This window comes from Acipenser ruthenus, chromosome 3, assembly GCF_902713425.1.
Source record: "Acipenser ruthenus chromosome 3, fAciRut3.2 maternal haplotype, whole genome shotgun sequence".
In the NCBI taxonomy this organism is placed as follows: Eukaryota; Metazoa; Chordata; class Actinopteri; order Acipenseriformes; family Acipenseridae; genus Acipenser; species Acipenser ruthenus.
In genome coordinates, this window is record NC_081191.1 from 59,857,956 (window position 1) to 59,882,761 (window position 24,806).

Below are 24,806 nucleotides of genomic sequence, written 5' to 3' on the forward strand. Positions count from 1 at the left end.
TCTTAACGAGTCAAATATAAAAATGATCATGTACATTTAAAAAATAAATAATAATTTTTTGGGGGCCCCCTGAGCTCAAAGCCCTGGTAGAGTTGTCACCCCTTCCCCCCTCTCGTCAGCACTCATGATATGACATTTGGCAAACATTTGATATGCATGATTTAAATACTGAATAAACCACTTATAAATACACTTTAATGCAAGTTCAATGATAACTGAAAAAAGCATTTTTTATTATGTAATATTGTTACCCAAACACATAAGTATGTGCTATATAAGGAATAAACACAGTAAAGCATAAACTTCTGAGTCACAAAACATATTATCATTTTTTTTCTGTTTACCAGAGACAAAGAGCATAAAACAATTTTTGAGCAGGTATAGCGTATGAAAGCAATACATAGTTCAAGATGTCTTGAGAGGAAAACTACATCACCAAATCAAACACATTTAAATATAGAATACCCAGAGTTTTTTTTTTTTTTTTTTTTAAACCTCCACGTAGTGCCAATATGACTAAACATATTGCCAAAAAAAAAGTTGTCTTAGTGAAAGGTCAAGAATATTGAAGTAGGCAACAGCAGTTCCCGTTAATTGTGGGAGCTTAAAATGTATGCTCAGTACAACAGTTTCTCCCCTTCTTTTGACTTGAAAAAGTTGCTTCTTATGTAGATAATTAGAATGCATTGGTTGCAGAGTGGTTGGAAGTTACGGTCAACTGTGCTGTCCGCTCCATGGAAATAGCAGGCAATTCTCTCTTTGCTTTAAGAAGAGAAAGTGATATTGGAAAAAGTCAGCACTTAAACTATAGCAAAGCACCCTTCACAAAGCCACAAACAAGAAGCAGGACAGCAAGTCCGTAGCTTGTGGCTGTCCTCGCACCTGCGGAAGAAGTTATAAGATATTCGCTCATCTTGCAAATTTCCAATGGTTCTTATTAGGCCTTTAAACACATATATGCATATATTTAAATAATGTTGCTATCTTAGCTTTGGTGCACATGATTCCCTTGGCATGCACTATAATAAACACATGCTTTTGTCCAATGGAAGTTTGTTAATAAACAGATCAAATTCAATTAAATCCTCTGTACCAGGATGTCACGTTTTTAACATAAAACAAGTTACCAACTGACAAAACACTTGCATGCTTTACAACACATTCCTTATATATATATATATATATATATATATATATATATATATATATATATATATATATATATATATATATATATATATACAGAGAGTTCAAAAACAGAAAAATATATTCAAGGAGAAACAGGATCCTCATCAATAACTAGAAATACTTAATCAAGAAGTAATACTTAATGAAGAAGAAGAAAAGTGGTAAACTGAAAACTCACTATTTTAATATATATATATATATATATATATATATATATATATATATATATATATATATATATATATATATATATACATATATCAGGGATGTGCAGTTAGGCTAGGCAAGGTAGGCACTGCTTGCCTTTAAATAAAAATAAACATATATTTCTTTATATTTGTTTATTATTTTGTCTAACTGTCTATGAAAGAAAGTTCAATAATGCTTTTCCATTTACACGCTCAAGCTCTGTGTCGGAGGAATGTGGTAGCCACAAAAGCTGCCTCTCAAGCTGCTTCTCTTTACCATGTATTAAGATAGAATCTGTTTACGCATGTGTGTTTACTCTTCTATGCACTCTAAGGGACGAAAAAAGCTGTGGCCGTGACTGCTTTTGGTTCTGTTCATCCTATCTGTGTGAGATATTATTTTTGGCAGAAATCCAAGTGTTGTTGTGGTTGCTAGGTTACATGTTGCCTGATGTTGTGCTGTTGCTAAGATACGTGATGCCGTAAGTGAGTTAGTGTGTGTACGACAGAGACACCATCTTAAGCATGTACACTGAAGCAACAATAAACAACCTCCATGGTTAAGATACAAATGCACTGTTTCGTGTTCCTTTGTACAATATAACAAGTACCTTAGAACAATACTGGTTTATATTTTATGCATTTTAAATAATATAATGTGTTTCCAATAATGTGGCCTGACAGTAATGCCTACCCAGACATTTCATCCACCGCACGTCACTGATATATATATATATATATATATATATATATATATATATATATATATAGCTTGACACACATTTAAATAACATTTTCACAAATAATCTTACCCTGAAAAGTGTGATTTGTGCATTAAATCCACTAATCTTTTTATATTAGCATATACGGTATGGATTTGCAGTATACACACTATAATTGCATTTTTATTATAGCAACGCAATACTTGCGTTGATTTTTAAAAGTTCAAATTACTAAAACAAACAACTGTGTAGGAAAAAGTAAAAAGTTATCATAGATTTTGTAATTTAGTACATTTTGAATTGGTAAAAAAAGGGTAAATGGTTGTTTGCAATTTGAAGGCTGAACTGTTGAATAAGTAATTTAAATTTAGTCTTGATAAATAAGATTTATTTATCACATGGCATTCATATAAATTAGAATGCCATGCCTACAGTAGCTACACTTGCTTGATTTATATTGGTATAGTTGAACACAGAAAGCCTGCATAAAAAGATTTCCATTACATGAGAGTAGGTGTTAAAACTTCATGCTGATATTGGACGCAGCTCTTGCCAAGATAAACACCAAATAAGACATAGCTTCTTTTACTGTAAATTAATGTGATCCATCTGGGTTTCCTTCCATCTCATGATGCAGATATCCTTCTGCCTGGTGTTGATTGCTGAAGTGTAATGCTGGCTCCAGGGATCAGCCTATTTTGCCTCCCTGGCACATCAGCACACACAATGGCTGCAATGCTGGCTCTAGGGATCAACCACAGTGCGACCTCCCTAGTGCATCAGAGAGACAACCGTCTGGACTGAGCTGAATAAGGTACTTCTCTGGGGTCTTCAAGTGGGCACCTTCCATCCTTGGTGTTTCATCGACTAGCCTACGACACCTTAAGAGGGCTCGACAGTGATTCTGGCGTCCCAGCATCACCTCCCTCCGTCCCCCACTCAGCTAAGCCCAGCTTACTTACCTTCCTTTACACTGACATAGCTTTCTGTCTACTGTGTCTACTGAGATCCACAACCAGAATATTTTCGTCTCAACCAGAGCCAGTTGCTGCTCCTCTCTGCTGCTCCAGATAAGTTCTTCACTATGTGTCACAACTCTTGACCACTGAATCCGATGTCTCTGAGAAACCAGGTCGTGGAGTGTGCCACAAATCCTCGACAACTCACCTCCACTCAATAAAGCTGGATTCTCCATCCTCGCTGTTCCACTTTAGCAGCTAGTTGAGTGTACCAAAGTTTCTTCCTTTCATATGCCTCATGCACAGCATCCTCCCGTGGCCATGTTAACTCTACCAGGTGAACAAGGCATGCTGATCCAGACCACAAGACAATATCAGGTCGAAGGTTAGTGGTGGCAATCTCTACCAATGTCATTTCCAATCGAACCTTGGCGCACTTAAACTCCTCGGTTAGAAGCGAGACTGGCAGCTGCAGTATCCCTTTACCATACAGTCCCACTCTGCTGAGGCAGCGTGGAACTCCTAACCAGTTCCTGATGTATGAACTGATTAATGCTTCCAGCTTCTCTACTGTTGTCAAGGAAACCTTATACACAGTGAGTGGCCACTGAAGTCTTGGCAGTAGACCAAACTGAAAGCACCAGAGTTTTAGTTTGCCTGGTAAAGCGCAGCTGTCTATGCTCCTCAACCCTTGCACTGCTTAATGTCTCACTTCTCCTACACCAACTGTGTCCTTTAGGTCCCCAACATACCATCTCCCAAGACTTTTCACAGGCTTCTCAGACACTGTTGGTATTGCCTCACCGTTAATGTAGAACCTCTTATCCACTACTTTACATTTAATTATAGAGATGCTCCTTGACTTACTGGTCTTGAATTGCATTTGTGCCCATTCAATGTTATTGATTAGTTTGCCGATTAGTGCAGGCTACTGTTGTAGTCATGATTGCCATGTCATCCATGTATGTTCTAATTGGTGACAGTCACATTCCACAACCCAAACGTTCTCCTCCCTCTACCCATTTTGATGCCCTAATAATTACTTCCATTGCCATGGTAAAAGCCAGTAGAGAAATGGTGCATCTTGCCATTATTCCAATTTCTAGACATCATCATGTAGGGCTAAATTCTGAAGTTGAAAAACTAAATTGCAAATCTCCAAAGTAGGCTTTTTGTTATTGTCATCGGTACACTGAAAAAATCAAATGCTGCCCAAAGAAGTTCATGTGGCACTGAACCATATGCATTAGCCAAATCCAGGAATGTCACATGGAGCTCTTGCCTCTCCTTTTTAGCTTGAATTTGCTGCCAGATCACACTGATGTGCTCTAAGCATCCTGGGAAACCTGGAATACCAGCTTTCTCTACTGAAGTGTCAAAGAAGCAGTTCTTCAATAGGTAAGCTGACAATCTCTGAGCAACAATGCTGAAGAAAATCTTGCCTTCCACGTTTAACAGGGAAATAGGGCGAAACTGACCAATACTTGTATAATCTTTTTCTTTGGGCATAAAGACCCCAACTACTCGGCGCTATGCTCTTGGTACAACCTGTTTTTCCCATGCTACTTTCACCAATTTCCACAGGATTCATAGAACACCAGGGGTACTCTTGTACACTCTGTACGGAACTCCTTTAGCCCCAGGAGATGATGACGCCCTTGTCTTTTTCACAGATTGCTCTATTTCTTTCCACTTAGGTGCGCAGTCCTCCATTTGGTATTCTGGTGGATTGATAAGTGGGATGTCTGAAGGAATCGACATAGGCTCCTGTCTTTTTGAATCTGTGTGCGTTTCCTCGAGATATCTCTCCAGCTCAGATTTAGTTGCTTTTAGTGTGCCATTTTTCTCCCTGGTGAATAACTTCTTTGCAAATTTGAATGGGTCTTTATAAAAGTTAGTTCTCGCATGCTCCTTCTTTTTGCAACATTTCCATAAGTGCTCAGCTCTGCAACTTATTTTGTAATACAATACAACATACAAATATCCAGTTTCCAGTAAAAAGCGTTAGTACTCCTGAACTTCCAGATTTTAGTGTTGAGGTTGCTATTCCTGGCCTTCATAGCAAATCTAAAAATACTAAATTAGAACACGGGTCGAACGTTTAAAAAGTTAGAAGAGTTGGAAGATTTGTTAAAAAAAATGTGTACATGTTCCCTATCCTGGCCTTGTGCTAACTTTAAAAATTACACTTAATTTTAGACAGCCTATAACCTGTTTATCTAAGAGATAATAACTAAAAGCATTTGTTGTGCTAATCCTGTTATTTCAACTTAATGTATACAGTGCAATTGTAATGCAATGTGTATTTCCTTTTTAGTTCTTATATTGTAGATAACAAAGTTGTATACTTTGTAGTTTTAAACAAAGTATAAAAGGCTATCCATTTTTTATAGAAAAATAGTTCAGTCATATGTAACATAATTCACTGCATGCTAAGCTGAAAATGTAAATAGTACATAGTGCTATTGTAACAGGGCGAGGAGCCCTGTACATGTATTTGTTTATTTATTTATAGAACAGGGTACCCCTCTGCCCCTGTGCAGTTTATTGTTTTATATTTGTTTTTTGTATTATTATTATTATATTTGTTTGTGTTATGATTTATTTATTGTATATATGATGGCAAAGCGCCGTTTGTTATTGTTTTGTTTAGCAGCGTGGATGGGAAGCCCTGTCCACATTGGAAAACTCATGCAGAATGTGACCGAGGGATTAATAAATAATTGATAGGTAGTTAATCCCTCAGTCACTAATATAAAAGCCTGTAGCTCTTGGCACTCGGGTGGGTGTTCAGAGGAGGAACGAGAGCAAGCGAGCGAGTGAGGAGCGAGAGAGAAATTTAAAATAGAAGGTAATCTAGGAACAGTGAAGGCGATGTGCCCAGCCTGACCGGGATGATATTTATTGTTTTGTGTTTGAGATTTGTTTTTGTTTACCTTTTTGTTTTGCTCTGTGAGCAGTGTTTTTGTTCAAATATTTTATTTATTTTTTGTTAAAAATAAACGGCGCACGGCATGTTTCTTTTGCAACTGCAGTATTTTTTAGTTTGTTTTCTTTCCTGCTTCTGGCCTGAAGTCACCACTCATCATCCTGTCACATGTGGTGTCCGAAGTGGGATCACAGTGCCTCCAGGACGCAGACTAGAAGAGGTACTGCAGTTTTGGGTTTTTTCCAGTTTTTTTTCTATTACTTGTGAGGAAGAAGGAGGATGGGAAAGAGGAAGAGCTGCAGAAAGCAGCAGAGGCAAAAGCAGCAGCCTAAGAGGTGGTGGTCACGGGACCCCACCCGACTGGGACCCCCATACTGGTAGACCGAGCAGGAGCAGTGGAGGGCTAGAGGGGCCCCCCTGTGTGTCATGTGCAGGGAGTTTGGGCATGACCAGGAGGACTGCCCCAATGAAGACCCCTGCTTCTGGGAAGCCTACTTGATGGGGATGGTGTCCAGGGCATCTGGATGGTTTTGGCTGCTGGAGCAGCAAACCCCATCCCCGCCACAGCCCAAGAGGGAGGAGGCCGAACATCCTGCGGCTGAGTGGGAGGAGCCTGGATGTCCTGCAAATGAGTGGGAGGAGCCAGAACGTCCTGCGCCTGAGTGGAAGGAGCCCGAATGTCCTGCGCCTGAGTGGGAGGAACCCGAATGTCCACAGCCCAAGAGGGAAGAATTGGTGCGTCCACAGCCCAAGGGGGGGGGGGGGGGGGGTCGGTGCATCCACAGCACAAGAGGGGGGGGTCAGTGCGTCCACAGCCCAAGAGGTGGAAGTTGGTGCGTCCACAGCCACCAGAGGAAATCCTTCCTCTGCACTGTAGAGGAGTCCTGCTGGTGCCTCATCTGTGGAGAGCGGGGGCATTCCCGTCTTAACTGCCCCCTCCTACCAGAGGGGCGCCTGCTGGTTCCGCCTCCACCTCCGTGGGAGGACTGCATGCCGCTCACACCTCCGCCTGCAGAGGGACAATACCTGCTGGTTCCGCCTCTATCACCATGTGGAGGAAGAATTGCCGCTCCCATCTCTACCACCATGGGAGGACTACCTGCCGCTCCCAGCACCGCCACCAACGGGAGAAGGGGAGGAGCCCCTGCCGCCTTCGCCGCCATCAGGAGGAGGGGAGCAGGAGCTGTCTCTGCCTTCACGACAGGATGGACTGGGACAGGTGGCTGGTGGTCCGCAGGCCACTTTGCATAGGCTGCTGGGCAGAGCAAGGGGGAAAACTGCCAGGTCGCAGCGGCTGAGAAGAGGGCCAACCCTAGCACCCCCGCTGGTCCTGGCTCCCCTCCTGCAGTCGCCTCCCGAGGGTCCGCTGCCACTGTCGCCTCCCAAGGGTCCGCTGCCGCCATCGCGCCATCGCCCGGGGATGCCAGTGCACCATCGCCCGGGGATGCCAGTTAGCCATCGCCTGGGGATGCCAGTTAGCCATCGCCCAGGGATGCCTGCCTTGCACCGCTCAGGGATTCCATGCCCGCTTTGCTCAGGGATGCCACGTCCACTCCGCTCATGGATGCCACGTCCGGATCGCCTGGGGTTGCCTGCTGCTCTGCATCTCCTGGGGCTGCCTGCTGCTCCACATCGCCTGGGGTCGCTGCCGGCTCTGCTTCGCCTGGGGTCGCTGCCGGTTCTGCTTTGCCTGGGGTCGCTGCCGGTCCTGTGTGGCAGCAGGAAGTGTTGTGGCTAGAGCCCCATGGAGGGGAGCTGCCGGCCACGAAGAAGGGGAAGAGGTCAGGAGACCAGCTCCCCCAGCCGCACTTTTGCGGCCGGAGCCCTAAAAAGGGGAGCTGAACTGTGCAGTTTATTGTTTTGCATTTGTTTTATTGTTGTATTATTATTATTATTGTATTTGTTTGTGTTATGTTTTGCAACTGCAGTAGTTTTTAGTTTGTTTTTTTCCTGCTTCTGGCCTGACGTCACCACTCATCATCCTGTCACAGCTATACATTTCTAGAATGCTTGTGCTCTGTACAATGTAACTGCTGTTGGGAGGAGTACGATAAACATGTATGGCATGGGTGAGATAAACAATTAGGTACAGTATGTACACTTGATATAAAGAGTTGTGTTTTTTTTCAAACATAAATAAAGGCTTGAGTGTAGCATCAGCTTTTGCTGACAGATACAAGAAAAACAAGTTAGTATGTTGTGACTTATGATACACATTTAAACTGCATTCAAGTATACCGTGTGCCTTCCCATGAATAGCATGCCACAATGCTTTTAACATGTTTCAAAGGGTGCACACGATATTTTGATAATGATGGTATTTACATTTCCTTCATGAAAATTTGAGATATTTCATAATCACTTAGTTACTACTCATAGTCTCTCTGAATTTGACAAAAGCATAACAAATAGCACTGCATTCAAGGTAAGATTTACTTAATTGATTAATTTTAATACATTAAAATCCATTCATGGTTAAAAAAACAAACAAACAAAAAAAAAAAACAACATATGAGAAAGTTGTTTTGTAAGTGAATGTTCATACCTGAACCAGGACTGTGTTTGAGAATTTTAGATGTTGTTGTCAGAGAACTGGAGGTGGAGTGAAGATGATGGTTGTCAGGGTTGCCTCCACTGTTTGCCACAGCTGCATTACTGCTTCTGCGTGACTTTCCATCCTGAAGATGCAAAGGTGATGACTCCAGTGCATGCATGTTTCTTGAGTTACTGCTGACGTTTACTTGTAGATAAGCCTGAGCTTTGTATTCCTGGAGCTCTCCATAGTTGGCATCGGTGACCCTACATTCATACAGTCCCTCATCGTCTTTGTCTACTTTGGAAATTTGTAGCTTATGGGAAATATCATTTCCTTGTACTTTTACTGTCTGTAAGAATCCAAAAAGAAGCATTTTAAAAAATTGATACATATACTGATTTAATCAATTTTATGCACCGTGCAGTACCTGTTATACATTTTCTTTTTGTTATTGTTGTTGAGAAATGTTTTAATTACGCACACAGCACACTATTAACTTCCTATTCTATTAATGCATAAACACACAACAACAATAACTACATTTGGGGGAGAAAGTATAAACTGATAAGCAAGACAACAGTATTTGTATTTAGCAACTTTCATAGGTGTTAAATATCAAACAGCAGTGTGGAGTAGTGGTTAGGACTCTTGACCGGAGGGTAGTGGGTTCAATCCCAGGTGGGGGACACTGCTGCCGTACCCTTGAGCAAGGTACTTTACCTAGATTGCTCCAGTAAAAACCCAACTGTATAAATAATGTAATTGTATGTAAAAATAATGTGACAATTGTAAGTCGCCCTGGATAAGGGTGTCTGCTAAGAAATAATTAATAATAATAACAAGGCCAAGTGGTCAAACCCCTGAGGGGAGGAGAAGAAGGTAAGAAACGTCCAGTCAGAATGAATAAAAGTGGTTCCCAGATTTAAAATAATTAGTGAGCAAGGGCTCACATCTAGAATAGCGTGAAGCCTTTAATAAAGTTACAGTTTTCCTAACCAAAAGGTTAATTTCAGACAAATTAAATAAAACTGTTTTTTTCTGCTCTATTACCAGGGGTGCTCTCAGTAAAAGAGAGCATTGCTTTTCTCATAATATTTAATTGTGAGGCCTTAAAAATAAACATGATGTAATGAGAGCACATCTGTCTATCTTTCTGATCTGATAATATGTATATCTAAGAACTATTCTGTGACAAATACAAAAATCTAAAGGCATGTAAGTTTAGTATTATGGGTTTAAACAACAAAAAATACAATTAATGGTTAAATATTGTGGATAATATTTAGTAAGACAAGGAGTGCCCACATTGACCTAGTACCAGATAAATTACATTTAATAAATAGCATAATGATACGATATTAATATACATATCACCACGTAATGCATTAACTATATTTATGTGCAGCCCTAATAAGAAGCATTGGGGTCTATTTATTGATCTAAACAGGGCCAGCTCTAAATCCTGATGTCATATAAATATGCCCTTCCTTCCTTTTACATATTTTTTTATAGACAAAATACATTCATGTAGATTTTCATAGCTTAAGCCCATAATATTAGACTATTATGCTTACACTTATTTTAGTTCCATCGTCGTCTGGATCTCTTTCTGGTACAATTTCCACCTATAAAGAGACAAAAGCATATTTTAAGCCAAATACAAGAAAGACATGATACAAATGTTACGCTTTTTGGCCTGAAAGGAGCCGTCCTCTTATGATGAGGGAGAAACTTCATGACAATAGCATGGAGGTAAGTCCCAGTACTAAACGATGTGGATAAACCAATGAGGGAATAAGAGGGACTGGCATCTTGCCTCTAAAATAGCAGCAAGCCTTTAATGTTATGTCACATCATATACAGTATATTTCACTTATATTCAATTTTATTTTTCAAAAAAGGCAGTTATAATTAATTAAATAATTGAATAAATGTTATCCCTTGTGCCTTCCCATTCACAATGTATTTGACAAGCAGTTTTGAAAAATCATGTTATAGCAGCATTGTTTATTATATCTGGTACCCTACTATGTTAAAGAAAGCCCCCTCAACTTCAAATCATCTCTTATACTCATTTCCTAGGTAATTTCACCTGTGCAGGGTTAAAACATGCCTGTAAAGTATCAAAGTATCGTTTTTGGAAAACAGCTGGTAACAGGAAACAAGACAATGCAAACTACGAAGGCACGCAAACTGCAAACTTTTTTCCATTAAAACCCCTTTCAATTCTAATCAAAATGCTCAATCGTAAAACTAAAAAGATACATTTGACTACTGTTTTACCTCTATATTAAATGAAATATTGCTGGATTCAGTAGCAAACACTTCCAAGTATGTTCCTGTACAGGGTGTTGGTGCTGTTATTTGCTTGCTTATGTATTAGTAGAATAAAACAAATTGCCCTGCATCTACAGCAACTGCTAGTTCCTGTCAAATATGCAACTACCATAAAGAAAGCTTCTTGTTATGTGACTGCCACCTTTATATTCTTGACATATCCATGAGTAGGTTGAGCAATAGACACTCTCCACACATTCCTGACAACTGATGACAGGAGTAGTAGCCTTGCAGAAGAGGTCGATTTTAATAACAATCTGAAGCCCTTTAAGAAACAAGCTTTACCCAGCAGCTGATAACATACAGTTTTCTAGTATGCTATTACACTGAATCCTGACTGTATTCGTGTTTATGAGTACTGGTTTGGATGTGATTATAGTTTGGTTTCGACTTGCATTTTATTGAAACAAATATTGTAGTTTTAATAATTTAAAGTAAACTTGCTGTTGCAGTAAGATTAAGGTAATACATATTGGGCACTCTGTTTAAACTCCTGGTGGAGAGCCCATGTCAAACTTTAAGAAACAAGTTATCTTCCAAGCACTTTCACAGTTTGTGCAAGCAAGAAATTCTGGCTATCTGTCTTGTCATTGCTGTCGTCCAAAAGAGCACCAGCATGTCAAAACTGACACACTTGTATTGTATTTAAAAGGGTTTAACTAGTTTCAGTGCAAAAATGATCTAATTCTTACCAGAGGCCATGTTTTAAAAGGAGTAAATAATGCAATGTCACTCCAGAGGTAAACCAGCTAGTTTCAGCTCTCAGTTATCATGCCCGTTACCTTTATATTCTCTATTGAAGGTTATAGTATCCCAATAAACATTTTTCCCAATTAATATTCCAGTGTTCAATTTCCATTTATTGAATGGTGCATATTCTGCTTTTGAATCTGTAAATCACATATAATCTCTAGATGTTTATGCCTTCTGCCTCACAAGAACATAAAACACTATTTCAACACAAGAAAGAAGATAATGGCAGAGCAATGGTAATCAATATAAAACAAACATATTGCAGGACTGGATTTAGGCTATGTATTGTAAAATAAGTCTTCCATTAAAGTGAAACAACTGTTTTAGCTCGCAGTACTGAATGTACAGTGTGTGGTCGGCCAGGGTGTCCTCGGCTCACCGCGCACCAGCGACCCCTGTAGTCTGGCCGGGCGCCTGCGGGCTTGTCTGTAAGCTGCCCGAGAGCTGTGTTGTCCTCCAACGGTGTAGCTCTTGGGTGGCTGCATGGTGAGTCCGCAGTGTGAAAAAAAGTGGTCGGCTGACAGCACACGCTCCGAAGCACAGCGTGTGTTCGTCTTCGCCCTCCCGAGTCAGTGCAGGGGTGGTAGCGGTGAGCTGAGCTTAAAATAATTGGCCATTCCAAATTGGGAGAAAATAAGAACAAAATAATTGGCAACGACTAAAAACAAAAAAAACTGTAATTGCTATAAAATGTTAACATATAATGAATAAAACACAAATAAACTGTGTTTTTCATTAACCCTTTATGCTCCTGTGTACTACATACCCATGTTCCAATATAGAGATAAAAACATGTTTATTTATTTTTTGAACAATGAAAACAAAAACACTGCTAATAACGCTAATAACAATAATAATCAGTAAACAGTAATTATCAAATACAAATCAAACAACATCAAAACGTGTACCATTACCACTTATTGAAATACAACTAAACCCGGGGTGCCTTCGCAACCACCGCACATTTTTCTTGTGTCCATTTTTTTGTTTTCATTTTCGTAGCAGACCCTGCACCTTTTTTGCTGTCTCTACTTCCGTAAATGCGTGTACACAGCTACTTTGCGCAGGCATTGTAATGGATCTGGCTGCTGCAGATGCCTGCTTTATTGCCTTGTACCCAGTGCTGTGTTTTGATAGTATTTCATCACAGCACTGCCATTTCAGACCAAACAGCTTCCTGTTTGCAGCTGGCTTACCTGTAAAGTAGCTGCATGCTCTTTTATTTGTACAGTTTGTACTGTTCTTGGCTCCACATCCTCTTCATCATCATCGCTGAGTGATAAGTCAGTATCACTGTTGCTGGTATCGAAATCCTCCCAACCAACTTCACTCCTGTTGTCGCTCTCCATGTACGTTGCCATGTTTAGCTTTCACTAAAAACTATATAAACTACAACTAAACAAGTAAAACTAATAATAAAACAAAATATAATAATTTAAAACACTATGTATATACTTCTAAAAGTTGAATGGCTTCCTGCAATATATCTCAGTCTTCTAAACGCCCACAGGTAGATTGGAATCGCTAAATGACGCAATTGGATACAAATGTCACCTGACCCTCCCCCGACTTTCATTGCACATTCCACAGTACTAGCACTGCCTTTGAGAATGAAACTTGAAACGCTAGACTGAGAAACCGATCACAGAATAGAATGGGAAATTTGACGTACGCAGGTACGGCATGGTACTGTAAGTAGGTTTTCATCTGACGTACGCGCGTACGGCATGGTACTGTAAGTGGGTTTTCATCTGACGTACGCGCGTACGGCATGGTACTGTAAGTGGGTTTTCATTTGACGTACGTGCGTACGTCATGGTATTGAAGTGGTTAAAAATAAGCCAGATGGACTAAAGCCCATAAACATCCTTTCCTGACTGAAAGTTTAACCAGACCTGTGTTTGTTGTTCCAGTCAATTTGCACATGCAGTTTCTACCAGAGTAACAATCTCAGGTGGTGGTTCTGCATGCTGTGGTGATTACAAATGGGCCAGAAGGGCAGTTCCTTGGAACAATCAGAAAAACAATAGGAGCAGAAGAGTCTGTATCGAGTCATGTGTGCTGTGTTCGATTTACCTGTAGTATTTAATCAAAACCTCCTACAGGATACTTCATGTCTTATAGATACAGTACATCAAGAAAAGCTTAGCTTGTGGGAAGTGGAGCCAAGGAGATAACTTGGGATTAATAAACTCTGACAACCCACTGAACTTCATTTTTGCTTTTGTAGCAATTGTTATCTCTAAGTCATTATCATAACTGAGCTATAATTGTAAACTTGTGTGTTATTCGGGGAGCATGAGCCAGGACTCCTCCCCCTACTTCCTTCCTACCAATAACATCTACTAAATCCCCTATTTAAACCCCAATCTTTAAGTTTGCTCTCTGTCTTGCATTTTTTGTTTTTTCCTCGCTACTCAGCCTGCAGACTTTTATATGAGAAAGAACTTTAATCACCACATGCTAAATTTTGTCACACAAGGTACACACACTAAATAAAAATCACAGCATTTGTTTTACAAGTGAATTAATTATATTACCTTATTAAACCAATGAAGAACTAAACACATAAATGTTGTATTAGTTGTGTTGTTGTGTTACTGCTACCTTCATGTTGTCCCTTTGGAAGAAAAAAAAAACTGTCCAAAGTTCTTTGCTTCTGCATTTTCAATTGGCGGTCCAGTGGTTAAAGAAAAGGGCTTGATCCCAGGAGGTTCCTGGTTCAAATCCTAGCTATATTGTCCAAATTAAAAATGGGTAAGCACAGTTTACCTCCATATACCCTCGACCACATGACTGCTTTGAAGGTTCTATCAGCCCTGTCCACAGGACAAAATATAAACAACTGACCTTGGCTCCTGCAGACTCAGCACCAAGACCTCCACTTCCGCACCAGCTCCTGCAGCTACCAGTGCCACCTCACCAACAGCAGTTGCCCATACTCAGCCCCCTAAAAAAAGTTTGCACAGCTCCAAGTTTTGGGAGGCATATAAATATTGTGACAGAGATAAATCGAAAGCTGTGTGCACTTTGTGCAATGCCCGGGTGAGTTGAGGAAGGGACCCAAACATTTCAATACAACTTCCTTACACAATCACTTGCGCCTTGTACAACAGTTTGTTAACACAAGCAATGCCTCTCCAACAGCAAGCACAATAGTACATATTGGTGTGTGGCAGGGCGCTGGTGTGAATAAAGGTCAAGCACATCAAGCTGTAGTGATGTACTGAGTGATGTACTGACTAATGTTGGCAAGCTGTACGGCTTCCATGCTCAGTACCAAATTTTGGCAAGCTGTAGCACTGCAGCACAAGTGTCAGCAACAGATCAGTTTTATGAAGAAGTTTCAATTCAAAATACTGCATTTGTTCATTATCTCACAATGTTTTATAACTTTAAACACCATAGTAACCATGACCCGATCTACACACTGTTAGGAGTTATAAGCTCATTTTACATTTAACCTTAAAGAGAGATCAAAGGTCATGATCAAGGTAATTTTTGAATAGAGCATATATGGGGTCCTAAATGTGTCGTATCGTAACCATAACCCTATGTGCACTGTAAAGAGTTATAAGCTAGTTTTACATTTGACCCTGGGCGTGTGGTTATTCTAGCACAACCAACACCCTGTCGTGTCTTATTGCTTACATAATAATAAATAATATTTGTAAAACATACAAATGTACTATTCTTTCTAAACGATGTAGAAAAAAATTAGAGTATATATGAGCTACGCAATTTTACAAGGATTTTAAATCAGAAAAACGCTATTTGGTAGGTTGTTGATGCCAATAGCATCACCAACCTACCAAATATGGTGAGTTTTCGGGAAAGTTTTGGCAGAAGGAATAATAATAATAATAATAATAATAATAATAATATACACAGCAATAACAATAGGCTTCCCATCCCTATTGGCCTGCAAGTCTAATAATAAGAAAAATCCTAACAATAAAAATAGGCTTCCCAAGCCAGCTTGGAAGCCTAATTACACAGTCATTGTACACAAGAAAAACTTTAATATGCATTAGTAGAAGCAGTTTTATATTTACAATAACTTTTTCAGTTCATTACGGAATAAAACCATAATGCCATGTTTCTGGTTTGTTTGTGTTGCTAAGCAAATGACGCATATTACGTAGTGCACAAAATTGATGATTGGTCAGTTGCAATGTCTTTGTAGAATGATTGACATTATTTAAAATATGTTGCCAAAACCCACGTTTATTGGTTTAAAAAATATATAAACTGAATCTTCTAAATAGGTCTTTGGAGGTGTTTTTTCGGTTATTATCGGTTAAAACCAAAAACTTTAAGGCCTAAATATAATGTAATTCAATTCAATCACCTGCAACATTATCACCTGCAATAATTTATTTTAAAATATGTATTTACCTAAAGCATCTGTTAAACTAAATGTATCAGTTGTAATGTACTTCACTTATATACCAACACAATGTAGCTACAGTTCAACTTCCACAAAGCATGTTGTTGAGTGAGAATATAAGTCACAATATATTCTAACTATTTTGAGGTGGAGGGTTGAGAGTATAGTCTTTTGAATTTGTTATTAAGGAGGTTTAGCGAATGATGCATACAGTTTTAGTTTAGGAAGGGCAACTGAGTCACAGTGTATTTGGCTGAAGTGGGCATTTCGTTCTATAAAAAAAACGTATTTTGACATTACACAACTCCCAAGGTCCTTACAGTGAATCAGAGCACAAATAGCCATTCATTTATTACACAACAGCCCAACTCAAGCTGAGCAAAAAAAGCTTTCAACTGCATAAGCACAGCCATTTAATTATAATGTTAAACATATAATTAATCCAAGCAGTTCTACTTACAGTGCAAATCTGCATGTCTAATGGGGTCAAAGCTACAATTTTGTTTTTGTTTAATTAACATACATACATACTTTCTGTTCACTTTCCATGATATTTATTGAATGTTCAGATTTTTCCTAGGTTGGTTCTGTTTCATCTAATTTTGATATTTAATGAATACATTTTTTTAATTGATTGCCTTGCCCAGGTAATGCATTTAAAAGCCATATCATGAGTGCAAGACACCAGAGTGAAGTGGGAGAGAGAGCGAGCAAAAAGTGATTTGTAGTCAGCATATGTATGTTCAGAGCCTAGATGTTCAGCTTGCTGTCCTGAAGGGAGTATTATCTGTACCAATTGGGTGCAGGACCTTGGTCTTCCTATATCAATGGTACAGCACAGCACTGTGATGGAAAGGTTTAGTTTCTGTACTGTAGACAATTGCCTTTCTCTAGTCCAGCGGTTCAAATAATACAGTAATTATAGCAACAATACAAAATTATATAAATTGATAAATGTTTTGTAGTTTTTTTTAATGCATTTTCTGTTTACCTATGATAGTCTGGAAAACTGCGCTTAATAATGCACAGACCCAACGACAGGTGATTTTGTGTTTAAGAATAATTGACAGTTCTGTTGCCCCTGCACTGTACCCTTGTTCAGTACATAATGTGGTATTTGCTTTGGGGTGTCAGGTAACTGACTGGAATCCATTCTAGACCTCCATAGTTAAAAGTTAAGTTTTGCAAGACTGTCAGTATCAACGGTTATTTAATTTTGTGCTGATTTGCAGTGGTGTGGAAATGCCACAATTCTATTACCTTAGTTTGGTACCTTGAAATAGTTCGGAAATATGAAGAAAGTTACTTGGAAATTGGATTTACCTTTATTGGCACTGCAGATGAACCTCAGTGTGTTGTCTGTGGAGTGATGTACTGACTAATGTTGGCAACCAGTGTTGCCAAGTCTCACGATAAAAAAAAGCGGCACTGCCTTTCAAAACAAGCCCAACCCATTTCAGAGGGAGGGGAGTGGGGGTGTTTATACAAATTCCATATTTTTTTAATACTAGGTTTTTTAAAGTAGTTCTAGTTTTTCTTAGTTGAACTGGAGTGGGGATAGGAGGATTCTAAAATGCTAGTGACGTGCACATATATTGACACCAGTCAATCACGCGGGCTTGGCAACTGTGCTAATGACTGTTTATTAAAAAGAAAAGTGCAGCTGGAAGAACGTGTGTTTTTAAAAGTTTGTGGTCATCTCTGTAATATTTTCTTTTGAGAAACTAGCGTCAAGTTCATCAAAACTTAATAATATGATGATTCACTTTACCAAAGGCACCGTTCTGTTTTTTTTGACAGATGTTACTACCAGTAGGATTTTTACTGGCACTAAGGCAGCTAATTTCGCTGCTGCCAGTAGCTGTACAAAACAAATTCTTAATATAATCACCCATTTCAATTTCTCTAAATTTAAAGTCAATAAAATAACAGTCTTTTGGGGGCTTCTTATTGGCAGTAGAATTGTACTGGTAATAGGAAACCCCAACAAGACTGCTGCCACTAGATTTTCAACTGGTTTTAATTACTCTGTATTTATTTATTTATTTTGAACATTAGAATTATATGTGGTGTTCTATGAGCGGGATGGCAGGGGTCGGGTAAGTAAAAAAAAATGCTGTGGTGGGGTGTGATTAAAAAAGGTGTAGAATAGAGAGTCCCATCAAAAAAATGTCCTGTCCCATCCCGTCCCGTGATATTTATGAAAAAGAAAATAGACTGATTTATTTTAACCTCTCACTGTATGACATACCTTTCAGGCAGGATATTTTTTGGGTTACCCTTTTTTCTTGCGTTTTTCATTCTCATCCTGTTCCTAGTTGAATTTTTAAAATGTCATTTACTACTGCCATATATATATATATATATATATATATATATATATATATATATATATATATATATATATATAATTTCTTACCATTTACTATGCCATGGTATTTGTTCTGTACATTTTTTTCCTACTGCCGTTTCTGCTTGGATCATTAGTGTGCCGTGATTAAGAGATACAAGGGATTTCTTTCCACTTTCTACTATTAAACTATTACTATTAAATGTGATCAAATGTGTTAAATATTATATCTTTTGACCGTGTGCAATAAATGAAGCCCACTGCATCCCCCAGAAGCTTCCCTGCCTTTTCACAGATAATCAACTTTTCTGAGTTTTGTTTAGAAGCTGCCCTGATTACAGAAACAGGAATTTCCTTCTGAAGTAGTTATTAAGTGTGGTAAATAGTAATCCAGGTAGGCAAACCATTTAAGTTTCTCTGAATAGTTGTATTTCCAAATTCCTCTTTAACATGCTGTAAGTTGACGGACATCGCTTAAGATGGAAAGAAACCTGTTAAAAACGTGTTAACTGCATGATGAAATTTCCTGCCTATTCCAATGATCATGAGAAAGTGTCTTCTGACAATCTGAATTACAGTGTTCTCCCCAGGCCTTTTCAGCCAGGTGGGCCATCCAGCAAAGTGGTTGTCGCCGCCCGGCTGAAAAAACCCGATCCGCCCGTCTTGCAGATGCTACTGTGCCTTTAACAATAAGGATTGATTGCGATTCTAGCAGACTAGATCACTTGTGCGCGCTCGGTGAAAAAAAAAATCTTGGAACCACATGACAGTTGTGTTACGTCTTGACACAACATTTAACCAATCAGAGAGTTGAAGGGGCGGGTTTTCTGTGTTAAGCACTTTGAGAAGCTAAAAAGTTAAAAATGACTGCTAAAAAAATTACCAATTATTTTCAAAGCAAAAATAGTGACAATGAATGCAGGGGGGCAAAATAAGCCAGTGATCAGCGCAATCCACCACCTAATACTATATTTGCGCCGGCTACATTATTAAAAAAAAATCTTAAGATTATTTTCAGGTATTAGAAAGCCGTGGCAGATGCAAAGGCTGCCCTTCGAATCGGTGATATTATGGGACAAGTTCAGCATGGAAGAGGGGGTCTTGGTCTCAGTTCAGCCCCTCCTACATGGCACAAGGCAACCCCAGCTCAACTGAGGAAGCTGATAGTCAACAAGGTACAAAAGCAGGAGAGGATGAGGTGTGTAAAGGCCGTTTCCCAGGCCAAGCAGGGAGAATAGATGAGATGGGAGAGTGTGGAACAACGCAAGATCGGCTGGCAAGACCTATGGACAATGGAAAAGAGCAGGATCAGTTTTCCCATCAGATCAACATATGATGTTCTCTCATCACCACAGAACCTAAACCTCTGGGTGGGTGAGGATCCCTCATGTCCTATGTGTTCATCACCTGCAACATTAAGGCACATTTTGACAGGATGTAAGGTGGGTCTTAGCCAAGGATGGTTTACTTGCCTCCATGACCAGGTGCTGCGATTTTTGGCTTTAGCATTGGAAGACAAGCGTAACATGACCAATAAGTTGCCACCAGTTCCATCAAAGCATTACACACTAAAGACAATATTCCTCCATCCAGGAGAGCAACCACCAAGAAAAGGTGTTAAAACCAAGCCTCGCCCAGGACAACTGGAAGCTGCTTGAGACTGGAAAATGCTGGCGGATGTTGGTCAACGGCTTATTTTACCACCTGAGATTACCACCACTGACCTTCGACCAGACATTGTCTTGTGGTTTGGATCAGCATGCCTTGTTCATCTGGTAGAGTTAACAGTGCCATGGGAGGAGGCTGTGGATGAGGCGTATGAGAGGAAAAAAACTTTGGTATGCTCAATTAGCTGCTGAAGCGGAACAGTAAGGATGGAGAATCCGGGTTTACCCAGTGGAGGTGGGTTGTCAAGGATTTGTGGCACACTCTACAACCCGGTTTCTCAGAGATGTCGGGTTCAGTGGTCAAGAGTTGTGTTGCACAGTGAAGAACTTCTGAAGCAGCAGAAAGGAGCAGCAACTGCATGTGGTTGAGACGGAAAGATTCTGGTTGGGAATCTCAAGCAAAATAGAAAGAAAGCAATGCTGATGTACGGGTACGTAAGCTGGGCTGAGTTGAGTGGGGGACGGAGGGGGGTGATGCTAGAATGCCAGAATCACTGTCGAGCCCTCTTGAGGTGTCGTGGGCTAGTCGACGAAACACAGAGGATGGAAGGTGCCCACTTGAAGACCCCAGAGATGTACCCTACTTAGCTCAATCCAGACGGTTGTCATGCTGATGCGCTGTGGAGACCACACTGTGGTTGATCCCCAGAGCCAGCATCGCAGCCGTTGTGTGTGCTGATGCGCTGGGGAGGCAAAATAAGCTGATGCCTGGAGCCAGCATTACACTTCAGCCATCAACACCAGGCAGAAGGATATCTACATCATCAGATGGAAGGAAAAGCAAATGGATGGAGATGCAGATGGATCACATTAGTTTACTGTAAAGCTACGTCTTAGTCGGTGCTTATCTTGGCAAGAGCCGAGTTTAAATCAGCATGAAGTCTTAACAGCTACTCATGTAATGGAAATCAGTGCATTTTTTGTCGTATTATTGTACTGTAAGGTGATATATAGTACATAATAGCTATACATATGCACCAAACAAAAAAATAAAACATATTCATTTTGTTGTGATATCGTAACAATATGTACCCAGGTGCTTGTGAGAGATATTGGGGGTTCATTTATAGAGGCTGTACACCTTTAAGAAGAAATGTCAGCTGACATACAAAAGCTTAAGTGCAGAAGAGCTGGATTATTACACTGCGGTTTCATACAACAGTTATGATGGTGACCAAACGTGTGTGAGTACTGTTATGTAAAAAAATGGTTAAAATGAACAGTTGCATTAAAAAAATGTAGAATAGCGAAAAACAAAAATAGATGTGCATTAACAAAATGCCCTAAAAACTTAACTTAAAGAAAACTATTTAAATGAAGCAATAAGCTTAAAAGGACGTGAAAAGTTTACCTTTATCTTTCCCCAGTCAAATCGTAGAGTGCCTAAAAAAGCACGGTAATTTACCATAATAAAAAACAGTAATGAAAAAGAAAATGTAGAACATAAAAAAGCACAACCAGATATAGTCAACAAAAGACAACAGTACTTTTTTCTGAAATTTGGAAATAAAACTATTTGGAGAAACTTAAAAGGGATGGAACCCACCCCCAGCCCCCCAGTAATTCGAGCCCTGACCTTGCCTCTTTTGCTGAAGGAAAGACATGTTTTTATCAATGTGTTGTTTTTCTTCTATTAAACTAATAGCAGTGATAAAGTAAAATACTGATAAAATACCTTATATAGCTATGCAACAGATAGCATTCATCTTAAATATGAGTTCTCCATTGTTTCGTTTTTTTTCTTAAACTTTGAAGGATAAAATTTACTACTTCTATAATACATTTTTGCACAGAAATAAAAATAAGTGGTCACCAAATTAAAAAGAGATTTATCTTGCCGCTAAGGCAGCTTATTTAGATATTTTTTAAAACTTTTTTAAACTGTTGTTTGTAATTGTTTTAAACTATTTGAATAATATACAGTACTCAACTATCAATGTAAAGACATGTTTTTAAGAAATGAAATGGGCACATGGAGACCTGAAAATATTGTATTTCATTATTGCTAAAAACAACATAAAATGTCTGATAAAGAAATAAAAATAAATTCTGAACCGAAAGTGAATATAGTTATTTCAATAGAAAATATCCAAAATTTCCAAATACGTTTGTCATATTTTACAGCCCCTTCAATTGTTGTGATGGGCTATTTTCATGCACAACAAGCTTCAATGCACTGCGTTGTAAACATGGCACGGTGATGTGACATGTCAGTGTTGATTTCCGCAATTGTCACCTATAGCTACTCACGAAACAAAGTTGTTTGCACACAGATATACAAATATCATGGATGAAGAGAATAATTCCAACACAATACAATAGTACCTGTATGAGCCGTTATTGTTAAACTACAGTAGCCTCACCTCTTCAGGCAACGAGAGTGATGATTCAGACAAGGACAGCTGTCAGTTCATTTTAGAAACAGTCAGTGGATAAACCCACCCGCAATTCTCTATGATTGGTTGCAAATATGAATGTTGACTGTTAAGTAATTTTCCAGATTTGCACGGTGCTGTACAGCCACTTCTTAATGCTACTGGTCATTCAACCTTCACTTTAGTTCCAACGTCACTGCACTGTAATAAGTTATGGTAGTAACACAGCAAGATATGGTAGTAACACAGCAGCCTGCATGAAAATACAGTATTCTGTTACCGCCGTGATGACGGTCTGGAAAAAAACCCAGATGAAATGAGCTTCCCAAGATTCTGGGTACACTGGGACCAGTGTTCCAAAAGTGAGACTGTCCCGTCCAAAATAGGACGTCTGGTCACCTTATCTTTGGGGGGCAGATCAGAAAAAAAATAAAAGTGTGAGGCACTGGAAATGTAAATTTACTACATAGTCTACAAGACAAGCCAAATAAATAAACCGCAGTAGATCCTGTCATATCTGATTTAATTTAGGGCAGCAGTGTGGAGTAGTGGTTAGTGCTCTGGACTCTTGACCAGAGGGTCGAGGGTTCAATCCCAGGTGTGGGACACTGGTGCTGTACCCTTGAGCAAGGTACTGTACCTAGATTGCTCCAGTAAAAACCCAACTGTATAAATAATGTAATTGTATGTAAAAATAATGTGACAATTGTAAGTCGCCCTGGATAAGGGCGTCTGCTAAGAAATAATTAATAATAATAACAAGGCCAAGTGGTCAAACCCCTGAGGGGAGGAGAAGAAGGTAAGAAACGTCCAGTCAGAATGAATAAAAGTGGTTCCCAGATTTAAAATAATTAGTGAGCAAGGGCTCACATCTAGAATAGCGTGAAGCCTTTAATAAAGTTACAGTTTTCCCCACCAAAAGGTTAATTTCAGACAAATTAAATAAAACTGTTTTTTCTGCTCTATTACCAGGGGTGCTGTCAGTAAAAGAGAGCATTGCTTTTCTCATAATATTTAATTGTGAGGCCTTAAAAATAAACATGATGTAATGAGAGCACATCTGTGTATCTTTCTGATCTGATAATATGTATATCTAAGAACTATTCTGTATAAATGGGTAATTGTATGTAAAAAAATAATGTAATTGTATGTAAAAATAATGGGATATCTTGTAACAATTGTAAGTCGTCCTGGATAAGGGTGTCTGCTAAGAAATAATTAATAATAATAATAATAATTTGGTAGGAGATTAGGTATATCAGTGTGGCTAAAACACCAAAATACGATATTGCATTTATACAAATCATTGAAAATGACTACAAAACAAAGCACTGTAACCCAGTATTTGGCAATTTACAAAAATACTGTTCCAAAAAGTACTTACCGTGTTTTCTCTGTCTATGCCAATGTAATCCAACAGCTTGCTGCACCGTGAGTGTTAACTGGAGAAAGTGTGACACAAATTGGCTTCAGAGGTTGGCGAAAAAAACTTTGTTTCAACTTTTTCACATTACACTAATTGTGTTAATCCCTTGCTTTCTTGTTTTCTTTTATTTAATATTGTTAAACTAGGCAGTTGGGTGAAGTGACAGCATGTAAAAAGTGAAACTGAATTCCCAAGTATGTTTATCTGCAACTGAATCCATACACTTTCTGATTGTTGTAGTCAATGTAGAGTATGCCAACAGGGCAAAAGTCAAATTAATTGATGTCACACGGCAGTCGGAAACATGAAAGAAGGCTTTGATGAATCCAAAACTAGTCTAACAACTTTCGTAAAACCATCCTTTACCCATTATAGAGTAAGTAGCAGGGTTCACACGTGTTGTTATAAGTATTTAAATGATGTGCCTGTGATTTTTCTTTTCATTGTTAACATCCTGACAAGTTTTTACACTAAATTTAAGAGGTCTTTTCAAGACGGCTGCTTCGTGCACTTGGGTTTGAGATCAGAGGTGTGTCCTCTCTCTCTGATCAGAGAAGAGACACGCCCAATAAAGTGTTTTTTTCTTTATCTATCTATCTATCTATCTATCTATCTATCTATCTATCTATCTTTATAAGGACCCCAAGCCAAAATACGACCCCATCAGGATGCAGAAAATTCGCTTTACCCAAAGCCAATTTTTACATGAGATGAAAACGAAATAAACATGGTCTATGGGTAGAAGTGTACACAGTTGTTTTTTTTTTTAATATAGTTTTATGTAAGATTTATACAGTATGCTCCTTTCTTAAAGTAAGTTAGCTTTCATTTCTCTTCATACAAGATCGCCTTCAGTGTCATACAATATTAATACATAAATAATTACATACATTCATGTCAAAGTGAGGCTACTTTGAATTACCAGTCTGAGTTTGAGTTATTCTCGGGGTAGCCCCAAATGTTTCACTAAGCTACTTTTATCAAAC

General features: G+C 39.0%; 1 protein-coding gene across 2 annotated transcripts in view; it reads right to left on the reverse strand.

The window, feature by feature from the left end:
• Positions 1 to 212: 212 nt before the first annotated feature.
• The window catches only part of LOC117435477 (V-set and transmembrane domain-containing protein 2A-like), a 45,826-nt gene continuing 21,232 nt past the window's right edge, over positions 213 to 24,806 (reverse strand). The window contains exons 3-5 of one of the 2 annotated variants that reach the window (XM_034058663.2): positions 10,097 to 10,147; positions 8,532 to 8,871; positions 213 to 762 (exon numbers count right to left, since the gene is read on the reverse strand). In XM_034058663.2, coding sequence (XP_033914554.2) covers positions 677 to 762; positions 8,532 to 8,871; positions 10,097 to 10,147 — 477 coding nt within the window. In that variant the 3' untranslated portion in view covers positions 213 to 676. Of the gene's footprint in view, positions 883 to 8,531; positions 8,872 to 10,096; positions 10,148 to 24,806 lie in introns of both variants that reach the window. The other variant, XM_034058664.3, reaches the window with a different exon arrangement.